This window comes from Rhineura floridana, chromosome 8 (assembly GCF_030035675.1).
Source record: "Rhineura floridana isolate rRhiFlo1 chromosome 8, rRhiFlo1.hap2, whole genome shotgun sequence".
NCBI classification, from domain to species: Eukaryota; Metazoa; Chordata; class Lepidosauria; order Squamata; family Rhineuridae; genus Rhineura; species Rhineura floridana.
Genome location: NC_084487.1, coordinates 38,049,490 through 38,061,748, shown reverse-complemented (window position 1 = coordinate 38,061,748; position 12,259 = coordinate 38,049,490). Strand labels below are relative to the sequence as shown.

Sequence of the window (12,259 nt, the reverse complement as noted above, 5' to 3'; positions counted from 1 at the left end):
AAGGAACTCTGGGAACTGTAGCTCTATGAGAGGAACAGGGATCTCCTAACAACTCTCAGCAACTTTTAGAACCTACAGTTCCCAGAATTCTTTGGTGAAGCCATGACTGTTGAAAGTGGTATAATACTGCTTTAAATGTATAGTGCAGATGGGGTCTTAGTCATCTAAATACTCCTGACAGGAGCTAGCCATATTAGTGATATATTCTCAGAGTTATAGGCCCTATAGCTAAAGAACCACAATAGTTCCACAGCAACAGGGATGTTGTCAGGTAGGATAAGCAAAGCGAGCAGATGGGAATTATGCAACTGTGTCAGCATGGTAACCGGATGCATTTCTCAGTCTTGACCTAGAAGGCTCATGAATGGCTAAGAGGATGCAGGAGGTTATTTGAATGTGCACATTCCCAATTCCTTAGTAATTTGTATGAATATTTGCAAGTACAGCACTAGAGCACCTTTGGCACCTCAGTGGGGGTATTCTCCCAGTGGTATGAATAAGCCATTTGGGGTGGCACAAAGCTTATTTGGTGGTACACACCCACAGTTCCTTTTTCATTTTTATGAATGTTTGCTGTTATTGGTGTGAGCCCAGCATGTTTGTTAGTGTCTTCTGCAAAATCAGTGTCAGGACACACACAATTCTAGGCTGTTTCATCAGGGGTTTGCAAAGTTACATATAGGAAAAAAGTAGTGTATAGTATCTGTACCTTATTCATTGCATCTAAAATGAGGACCCTTTTCCCAGTCTGTCTGAAATTTGGCAAACCTGATGCTGGACAGTGGAAATAGCAGAACACCTGCAAATTTCATGCCATTTGGTTACAGGCAGCAGAAGACTGCTCACTTAAATAAGAAAATGTTGTTTTGGCCATCATGATAATATCATTAAACCTCTAACTATGTTGACTCCCAGAGAGTTCAGTGGGCTGGAGCACAGAGAAAGAAGGAGGAATCGGTGGAATAAATCCCCCTCTGGCAGCAAGGCTAGAGGGGCAGCAGGATATTGAACACAGGATGCAATGCCTATCAACATTTTAAAAGGAATAGAAAAATTGCTCTCAGAATTGGGGGTAGGTTCATGAAATGACAAGTGTTAGCCAATAGATCAGAGGTGACTAACCTATTTCAGTCCAAGGGTTGCATTGGCCTATGATCAACCCACCAGAGGCCGTATATCAAAGTGTATCAGGTCCAAAGTGTGAAGTGGGTGTGGACTCTTTTTTAAAAAAGGACACATTTGGGGAGTCACAAAAACCATTTGGCATCACAGTCAGAGTCACAGCAGGGAACCTACACACACACGTAAATGGACATATTTTGGGGGAGCCTGGGGACACACTTTTTGGGGGATCACAGTTACATACCTGGGAACAGTCAGAAAAACATTAAAACATTTTTTGATGTTGTAAATGAACAAAATCGGAGGTGGAGGCTTGGGAGCATAAAAAACATTTTGGCATGAGAGCAGGAGACCTATGTGAGCAGTCAGTATTTTTTTTTAAATTAAGTTTAATCAAGAATTAAAAATTGGGAAGTGGCTGAGGGGGGCACAAAAGCCTTTTGGCACCATGGGATCACAGCCTTGTCAAAAATAATTGGGGGGGTGTTGGAGTGAGCACAAAAAATCTCTTGGGGCTATTCAAGCTCTACCATTTTATTTATTTATTATTTTATTTATACCCCGCCCTTCCTTTCAGCAGGAGCCCAGAGCGGCAAACAGAAACACTAAAAACACTCTAAAACATCATAAAAAGACCTTAAAATACATTAAAACAAAACAACATTAAAAACATTTAAAAAAAACTTTAAAAACATCTTTTTTTAAAAAAGGGTTAAAGATATTAAAAGACATATTAAAAGCAATTCTAACACAGACACAGACTGGGATAGGTCTGGGATAGGTCTCAACTTAAATAATTTGCACAACTATGTTCTTGTTTTTAAGAGTTTTTCTCAGGTGTGACTATTTCTGTTTATAAAGCAGTGAAACTGCCACCACCTCTCTCAAGTACAAACCCGGAGAAGCTGCTTACAATGACAACACCCAAGGACATCTCTCTGAGAATGACAGAGGGTCAAACACAGAAAAGCTAAGATAAAACTGCCAGAGAATGTGAAATAATATTTCTTCTTCCTTTAAAACACAAAAATGCTAACATAAAAGCAAAGTTAATAAGTATCAGAGAAAACACCCGGAGCCTAGATAAGATAAAGCAAAATGTTTAGGAAAAAATGTGACTAAAAATCATTTCCATTTTTCTTTTGAACATCAGAGAGAGAGAGAGAGAGAGAGAGAGAGAGAGAGATTCATAAGCAATAAATCACACACTAAAAATAATGGCTTGCAATAGGGAGTACCACTGGTATCCCTTGGGTGAAAATTAGAATACAAAAGGAAACTTTTCAAAGACACTTTAACCAATTGCTTTTGGGAGGTGGCATGAGAACTGCAGAAGAGAAGGAAAGCAGATTACATAACTCACTCCAGTAGAAATATCTGTAATATCCTTTGCACTTGAGATTTCTGTTGCTAAATGCCAGAACACATCTGATTAGGCAGCAGAATGTATCTTTGTTCCTTCCAAAAGGGAACCACAAGGTCCTGGCAAAAATGCAGAAACCTTACTCTGGCCTTTACCACATTACCACAGTTCCTAAAGTGGTTTTCCATAGAAAGATAATTTGTCAAATAGTGTTTAAAAAGGAACAGACCTTCCTCTGCTTTCAGCATAGACCCGATTCCAACTGCTTCAAGAATACTAACAACAAATTAATAATAATAATTAGAGCAATATAACTATATTAGGGGATGGGGTAGCTGCTTACAAATTTCAAAACTAACCTGACTGAGTTTTTGCTTTTTTAATTACCTTTTCTTATTTTTATTTGCTTTCATTGTTACTCTCCTTGCAGTCAATCTCAACATGCTATCTGAAATGTGCATCAAAGTAAATGAATGAGAATACCCAAACAAAGTTCCCATGTAAAGTGGAGGTGAGGAATGACAATGTGAAAAATACAATATATGCAAACCAAGCACCTTTCTTCAGCATGGCCCTGTGTGAATCACTATGGATCCTCCTTTCCTATTCGTCTCACTGTTGTACCCACCTGGGTATATTGATTGTCAGTTCCTTCCAAAGGATGCTGGTTTGCTTTATAGCGGGGAAAGAAGTAGGAGATGCTGATGCTGCAGCATCATCTCCTTCTCTGTCTGCCGTGATGAAAAGTTAGAATTCTGCTTGCGACAGCAGATGGGGGAGGAAGGCCTGTGAAGGGACTAGAAGATGACATGGGAAGGAGAGGCTGAAGATGTGTTTTCTCTCAAAACTTTGGCGCTTTTAACGGTAGATAAAGCACCTCTGTGTGACGACCTGGCAACCCTACTTCTACTATCTTGTCTTGTTTATCCAGTGTAGTTTGTAAGCCCTTTGAGTAGTGGCCATGTCACTTCTGTCTAGGGATGGGCAAGAATTCTGCTGAATTCAGATTTAGCACTGGATTTTTCAGTGGTTCCCATATTCTACATCTTTGTGGAGCGATCCTGTATGTTCCAAACTTCAGCAGCTTTCCCCTGACACCGATTCCCCCCCCCCAGAATATCTCCTCAAGTGGGAGGAAGCAAGCCAACCTATAATAGAGATTAAAAGGCAAGTAGGGATGGGATCAGTTGGCTGGTGCCACTTAAAAAGCATTCCAGTAGTGCTGGGGGGGGGGCCGTGCTCCTCTGTGCTACTTGGCTCAAATTTACTATGTGAGAAGAAGTGAGTTACCTTTTTGACATGCCCATAATGCCCAGAGTTATGCTATGTAGGGCAAGGATGGGGAACTATGGCCCTCCAGATGTTATTGGACTCTGACTCCTATCAGTCCCAGCCATCATAGCCAATAAGCAAGGATTATGGGAGTTTAGTCCAGCAACATCTGGAGACCAAAGGTTCCCCACCTCTGATGTAGGGGCATTGTGGGAAAAACAAAATGTTGGGTGGTTTGCAGGTGGCTGCTGCGGCTTGTTGCTGCTGCTGCTGCTGCCCACTGTGCTAGTGGCCAGGAGCCCAATTCAGGGTGAGCCTGCAAAGAAATGGCAGAATTGCACTGGAGTAGTGGAGCTGACTGGATGGCACCTTGTTGAGGGACCCCTCACACATGTGGAGCCAGCCTTGCCAGTGGGGTCAGTTTGGCTTTGTTGGTCACATGTTGTACTGGTCTGCCATGACATAATACACTGACTTTTTGAGATACGTTCAGCCAGACATCTCAAAACATGCTCTATTGCAAACAGCTGTTCTTGATCTAAAACCTATTCAGGGACAGCTAGAAGACAACCTAAGCATAATTGTCTTCCAGGTTATACCAGAATCAAAGTTTGGCTGGTGAACTATTCCCTAAATGATAAATATGTTTCAAAGTCACTTCTGAATGTTAGCAGGCATTACTAGCAATGCAATACACTCTGCAGCTTGTTCTTTACATACTGCATATATTCTATTCAGTCCCTGTTTCCCCAATTACAGTTGATGAAGCCCATTAAATTTGTAAAAAAAAACACATTTAAAACCAAACCTGTTAAGTTACAAAGAGAACCTCTAATTTTCCTTTCCAAATCGCAGGCACAGCCAATATACAAAAAGAGAGCAAAGTTGGGGGAGGACGATTTCTCCAAAACAGACATCTGGAACCAATCTGCAACATGTAGCCACTGGGTGTCATTTTTGATATATTCTAGGTCAGCCATGGAGCACTTAATGGAAGGAAACTTTATTCCAGGAAGAAAAAGCAATCACAACCAATACAGACTGAACAGAGAAGTCGACAGTAGCCTGCATTTGGTAACTAATAAAAAAATGGTGGATCTGTTCATAAAACAGATTATTACCTTTCCGTCTGTAGCATGACTTTGGAAGGTTCCACGTTTGGGTTCTCCCATTCCATCTGTGGGCAGTGCATAAAATAACAGAGCGTGTACAAAGCCTCTGGTTCCCAGTAGAGCGACCCCTGCTTGTGGTGCATAGGAGTGCTATTGCTATGTTGCTTCGCACTGAGTGGCTGCAGGTGATGCATTGCTCGAGACACCAGATCACCTGGAAAAGGAGAAGCAGGATCATTGCTAGGGTTGGGTAGAATTACATCTCAGCCTCAGGCCTTCCTCTGTGTTCAAGCATCAATCCTGAAATGTGCAGGCTGTGATTGCACGAAGAAAGGCAAGGAATGTTAAGTCATAGTGCTTAATCAAAAGAGTAAACATTACTTCTGTACTGTTCTCATACACAGGGCTGGCCCCAGACTTCAGTGGGCCCTTAGCATGGTGCTACCACTGGGCCTTGCCATCCCAGTGCCCTCCCACCACCATCAGAGCCCCCATGCGGTGCACTGCAGGGTTAACAGGACCAACTCCGGACCCTTGGCAGGTGCCCAAACATGCTGACCCCTGACACTAGCCCTGCTCATACATTCCTACTATACCAGCCTTTCCCAACTAGTGGGCCACCAGATGTTGTTGGACCACAACCATCAGCCTCAGCCAGCATTGCCAATGGTCAGGAAAGATGGGAATTGTGGTCCCACAACATCTGGTGGCCCACTAGTTGGGAAAGGCTGTACTATACTTTCTCTTCCAAGAAGGATTTATATATTATTTCAGTTTCTATCCATTTTGTATTACTGAAGTTGTAATGGGAAGGTATTACAGCACCCCTCCTCTATTCTACTTTCCAGTGAGGAAGTAATTATTCTCTCTCTGTGATGGACTATGGCAGGGGTAGCCACCATGGTGCCCTCCAGATGTTGTGGGACTCCAATTCCCATCAGCCCCAGCCAGAGTGGTTAATGATCAGGGAAGATGGGAGTTGGGAGTCCAACAACATCTGGAAGGCAGCACACTGGATATCCCTGAACTAAGACATTCTGGGACGCTGTGGAGCATGCAGTATCCAGGCAATGTTCATGTAAACAAACACTCAGGGGTACAGGCACTCACTTCCCTTAAAGAGAAGAAGGGAGGGGCTATGGCTCAGTGACAGATCAGGTAACAAGTGATGGGGAAAGACCTCTGCCTAAGACTCTGGGTAGCCTTACCAAAGAACCACTGTTCAGTGGAATAGCACATGCTTTGCAAACAGAAGGTCCCAGGTTTAACCCCTGACATCTTCATGTAAAAGAATTAGGCAACAGGTGATGGGAAAGGACCATTGTAGACAATACTGAGCTAGATGGACCAATGGTTTGATTCAGCATAAGGTAGCTTCCTGTGTTCTCATGCCTGAGACCCTGGAGAGTTGCTGCCAGTTGTGTAGATAATACTAGCTTACATGAACCAGTGGCCTAACTTTGTATATGGCAGCTTCATATTATGAGGACAGGGTACTTCTGATCTCTCTCCAAATGATTTAACTCAGTACTACTTCCTACATTTTGATTCTTTTATTCAGAAAACACGTTCACTTAGGGAAAAAGCATGAACACCATGTGTAATTTATCACATGTGCCAATCGCACAGACTTGGTCATCTACATATATCCATGGTGCCTGGCCACAACTTAGTTCATGAAACATATGCACAGAATGGGATGTATCTTGCAATTCCATGGAAGTGCAGGAAAAACACAGTATGTGATATTGGGCAAAGGATCCAACTTAGAAACTTGAGTTTCTAAGATTATTTTTAAAAAGAAAAAAAGAGCACACTCTTTAGCCCTTTATGCTTCAGAGTGTGTGGGCAGCACCTGCTAAAATCTTCGAGGGGGCAGCCGGCAATAAGGGGTGCCTCTTTGAGCTGGCTTCCTGTCAGCCACGTTGCTATGCTTACTGGGAGAGGGATGAGGTGGCACAGTGTGAGCACAGCCAATCTGGTGCTCTCACTGCTGCATCACACCCCTCCCCCACAGCCGGCTTCCCTCTCTCAATAAACAGAGGGACACCAGGTGCACAGTGGTGCTCTTCCTTGACAGCCACTTCTGATCTTAGAAGCCAGAAAAGTGGCTGAATAAGATTTCCAGTGATTTGAACCAGGGTTACTGTGCTCTGCCTGGCTCTCTGCCACAGCCTAGGACCAGCAAAGCCAAAATAAATTATGCAAAATAGAGGGGGAAATTACAAAACAAGAGAGATCATGCATTTTGTATAGCCTATAGAGGTCTCAGAATCCTACTGTTCTTGGCACAGTTGGTTTTTTTATAAAGTCTATATTTAATATAAAGTATTACTTAATAATATATTATTGATGCTGAACATATTTACTAATAAGTATGCCCTACAGAACACAACGTGACTTATTTCAGAGTAAGTATGTATAGGATTGCGCTGTTAGCAGTCTGTAGGCTGGACTACTGTGATGCATTTTATGTGGGGTTATCCTCTTGAAATGCCCAGAATCTTCAATCAGTCTAAAATACGCCCACCACCAGACTGATGTCTAAGACTGGTCAAACTGAGCTCATTGGTCCAATGCTGTTCAGTCTGCATTGGTTATTATTTAGTTTCTGTGATCAATTGAGGATGCTGGTTCTTGCCTTTAAAACCCTCAGTGTCTTGGAACCTGAGTATGTTCACCTTCTCCTGTAGGAGCCTTCTTTCTGTGTGCTCCATTCAACATCCAAGGTCCTAATCCATATTCCCCTTCTGACTGTACAGGAGACAGCTGCAAGAAGGATCTTTCTAACTAAGGAAAAGATGCATCACTCTACTTCTAGACCATGTCAGTTTTACATGCGTTTATTCATGAGCATTCCATCCAGTTTCCGCATTAATCTGCAAAACTTTTTTATCATATTTGTATTGAAACAGTACTTAAATACGTATTTTATAACATAATATAAATTTAAATCTATATATTATCTCAAAATATGCATTTCTAAACATATTTTATCTTGAAACACACTTGTTTAAGTGCATTTTGGTGCATTTTTGGAGTTAACTCTATTGCAAAATTTGGTGAACTGTGAAACTCCAAAGAATAATTGAATTTAAATCTGTATATTAGTCTGGAAGGTGTGAAGTGGATCAGTTCTCTTAAAAATGTGGACCAGATGAAATTGTCTTCTATCCCTAGGGTCAGCTTCACGGAATGCCATCCCTAGGGAAGCACACCTGGCACCATCATTAATTGTTTTTCAAAACCTGACCAAGACATGAGTCTTTAAGGGTTAGCTGTTTGCCAGGTATTGCTGTCTTTTATACTGTTGTTGATGAGGCCATGTCCATTTTTACTGTCTTGTTTCGCTACCTTTTAAAATACTGTTTCTGCTGCTCTTTTCTTACTAGGAAATAGTGATATTGCACATGCAGCATATGTTATACCCTAGTCTGAAGCCACAGTTTCTGAATCAGATTACTTCCTTTGGCAAAAGGAGCCAGACACATTCCAATATGTTGCTCCTGGCAAGAAATTCATTTCAGCACACAGTATTTGTTTTCCTTGTGACTGAAAGCATATGGTCAAATTCCACCTCTATTTCAAGAAGCAGAAGCCCTCTTCTTTCTTCCTGCATCTGCTAGTCTTCTGTTGGAGATCTATGATTGCATAACCGAAATTTCCTGGTATCCATGCAATAGGAACATATGTGCAGCTGGAAGAAGCTTTGGAATAGGCATGATCTTAATATAAATAACTACAGTGAAAGGAGTAGGTGTGAGGGAAAGGGGGCAAAACTCTATTGGCAGCACTCCTCTACCAAGATTATGGGTTTTGGGTCTCATATGGGATGACAACCTCCTTGCCAACCAGCTACAAGGAAGAACATCATGGTATCGTCCAGCTGCTGGAGGATTAAGGGCTGCTGTTGCTGGTGGTTGTGGTGTGTGTGTGTGCGTCTACATGTACAAGGGAGTTTTGCAGGGGGAGGTATATTATTACAGCCTGTTGCAAGCCACCATAACAATCATTTCATTAAAAGGCAGGGTATAAATCTTAAAAATGAATAAAAGAAGAAGAAGCGGAGCTAGGTGAAGTGGATGGAGAAAAGCATACAAAGTGTTAAGCATAGGGATTTAAAAAAAAGATAGGTATTTGATGGGACAAGAAAGCAAAGGCTAGCACAGCCTTCCTCAATCTGGTGCCTTCTAAATCTTGCTTTGTGCAAAAAAAAAAAAAACCCTGCAAAAGGACACCATATCCATAATAAACAAATGATGTAGCCATCACTTAATTAAAAAATTAAGTTTAAAAATTGTTTCCTGCTTTTCTTGAAAAGGAGCTCAATGCTGCTTCCAAAAAAATCTAACTAGCCATTAAAAAGCAGTGTGTTGTATCTAACTAAGCTATATATAAGTTGGAATTAATGAACCTAAGTTAGCCGTGTTCATTAACATATATGAATCTACTCTGAGTACGACTAAAACTGAATACAACTTTAAAAAAAAAAAACAGGATGGGAACCCAATAAACTGTTATCTTTATCTTACTACTCGTAAGGCAGGTGTGAGGAACCATGCTTGGTCCAAGGGCTTCATATCTTCATTGAGCAAACTTATAGGGGCCACATGCTAATGTTAGGGCTTGAGGTAAATGTGAGCAGAGGAACGGATGTGATTCTCACCTTGTACAGCAGACAACATTCCAGCCATGTAGAGCTTTCTATATTCATCCACACCCACTGCTCCATCTAAGCTCAATCTAAGCAAGCAAGTGACATTATAACTCAAAGACATATGCTAGCCAGGCAAAAGCACTTAAGAAGGATGCAGAGCAGGGCTGGCAATGGGTGTAGTCTGACAGAGTTCCAAGATCCAGATAGAGAAGCATGGAGAGCCTAATTTGGCCACTAGGCCTGAGGTTCCCCACTCCTGCCCTACAGAGTGAAACTGACTAGTCGAAAATTGTGTCTGCAAATCTGTCATAGTCAATTTCACCACTATTAGAAACATGTTTTCCCATTGCAGTTAGGGGCCTCCTTTCTTTTGTATTCCTTTTGATTATGTTTCCATCTACTGCTGCTGGATCAAGGCTAGCATCCCAGCAGCAGTAGTAAAGGGAGTTTTCCCCTATTGTCTTTACACACCATTAGAGCAGCCTGATAAGAGAGAGAGAAAGAGATTGCTGCTGCTGCAACAATTTGCAAGAATACAAAAAAGCACAGACCAATCCTCTAGAAAAATATAGTCTTAAAACCAAAACCAGGAGATGACCGCTGGTGGGTGGGTGGAACCAAACAACTGCAGACACCATGATTTCAGAGTATTGCCATTTTTGCTTACTTTACAATATTCTTATGACTCAAACCTTTAATTTTAAAAACTCCCCCCTTTTTTCCTGCTGCTAGGAAATGACTATGATCAGAATGAATCCTATATTCCTCAGATGTTTATAATTCTCAAAAAGATTGAAAACAGGAGTGGTGCTAGATTCTGTGTGCAGTCATCCTGCAGAATCAGGTCCAAATGGATGGGTGCTCCATTGCATACCAGTCTCCTGAAGGCATACAGTATTCTGTAGCTACATTTGATTATCCAACTTTCACCAAAATATAGGAAAAAATAAAAGATAAACTTGAAGCTATTACCTTGAATCAGGATACTTACCCAAGATTACTCAGTGCAATGTAATTATCCTTTAAACTCTTTGCATCTCTCCTCTCTATTTATAACCAAAGTGGATAAAGAGAATGCTAAAGAGTGAAGTGTGGATCTAACATTCATTAGCAATTTTGGAAACTTATGATTGTGAGAGTATGGAATAAGTGCATGATACTGATCTGGATCAATTAACCCTGTATGTGATTTTATATGTGTGGCATTAGATAATATAAAATATGTTTCTAAAAGGGGATAAAGACAACTAAGGTATAATACATCAAAGGTTTATAAAATTAAGGCACAGTGTTCAAAAAGATAATGGAGAGATGGGTCCTTCCCCCCCACTTCTCTTGACCATAACATAAGAACTTGGGTTACTCAGTTAAATTGACTGGCAGATACTCAGGATGGACAAAAGAAAGTATTTATTCAGACAGTGCCTAATTAACATATGGAACTGACTCCCACCTATGATATATTGTTGTTGTTAATTATTAATTATTTCAATTTCTTACCCACTCTTCACCATATGGTCCCAGGGTGGGTTACAACAATTTAAAATGCAATATTAAAAATAGTTTACAACAAAATACAGTCACAGGAATAGGGCAGATCCTTGATTAGCAAAGACGGGAAGGGCCTTCTCTATAGTGGACCCCTCTGAGTTCCAACACGCACCAGCACTGGTGACATTTTGGCACTTGTTAAAAATATATTCATGCACTCAGTTATCAGTTGCACTTATTTATGGTATAATGATTTTATCATTTTAATGAACGTTTAAATGAAATTATATACCACCTTGAGACTATACTTGCATGTGGTATATAAATATTTATATAAATAAATAAATATAGATAAAATATAATTATAATTTTGCTTTTCCTTTCACTTGAAACCACCAATTTTGGATGTGTGACTATACCATTCTTCAAAAAAATCACTATGAACGCTAATCAGTATCCTGAAGGTGTTTGGTGGTGGGCAGTTTATAACTGCAAGTGTCATGTGTTGTTGTTGTTTTCATTTGTGATGCAGTACTGTGCTCTTGGAGAACATTGTCTTGGGCTCTATGAGCCCTGGCTGTCATTCCCAATCCAGATTTTGTGCCTCTGTCTCCCTTTCAACCTTTTGTCTTGTTTTATTTAGAACCAAAGCAATCAAAACAAGGGACTACTCCTCGTTATAAGTTGCCTAGCAACAGCAGGTCCTCAATCAAGGATGGAGCATACACAGAATGAAATACTGAAGTATGAAGAGTAAATTATTATTGCCGTATATCTTTCTTGGTGTACATCTGTTGCACTGATTACTACTCCCAATAATAACAGAAATTTATAAAGCATGAACAAAATCATTCAATGGACAAAAAAGGGGGGGTCATTAAGTGCAAAGATAAACTGGCAAAAGGATAAGATACGTAAATTGCCCTAAAGCAAAATAATCCAATATTAAGCATTTCTAATCTTCAGAGACCAGCATAATAGCCTTAACTGTGATCTGAGAGAAGAGGTGATAAATGGATTAGATTCTAAACTATTAATCAGTTGGACATCATATGACAAGGTTCACAAATGATTAAATAATAGTTTCAAGTTGACCATTTATTTTTCAACTTTTCTGCTGCAAAATTTTAATCACATGGTTAATATTAATATAAAATATTCATCACATGGGTTTCAGCTTACTTGTTCCTATCATATCCTTAAATTTCATAAGTCACATGTTTCTAAGGCAAGTTATCTCAA

At 40.5% G+C, this 12,259-nt stretch overlaps 1 protein-coding gene across 3 annotated transcripts in view; it reads right to left on the bottom strand.

The window, feature by feature from the left end:
- Positions 1-12,259, bottom strand: part of ABTB3 (ankyrin repeat and BTB domain containing 3) — a 326,024-nt gene that overhangs the window by 96,733 nt on the left and 217,032 nt on the right. For all 3 annotated transcript variants that reach the window (XM_061638952.1, XM_061638953.1, XM_061638954.1), the window contains exon 3: positions 4,879-5,083. In XM_061638952.1, coding sequence (XP_061494936.1) covers positions 4,879-5,083 — 205 coding nt within the window. The remainder of the gene's footprint in view (positions 1-4,878; positions 5,084-12,259) is intronic.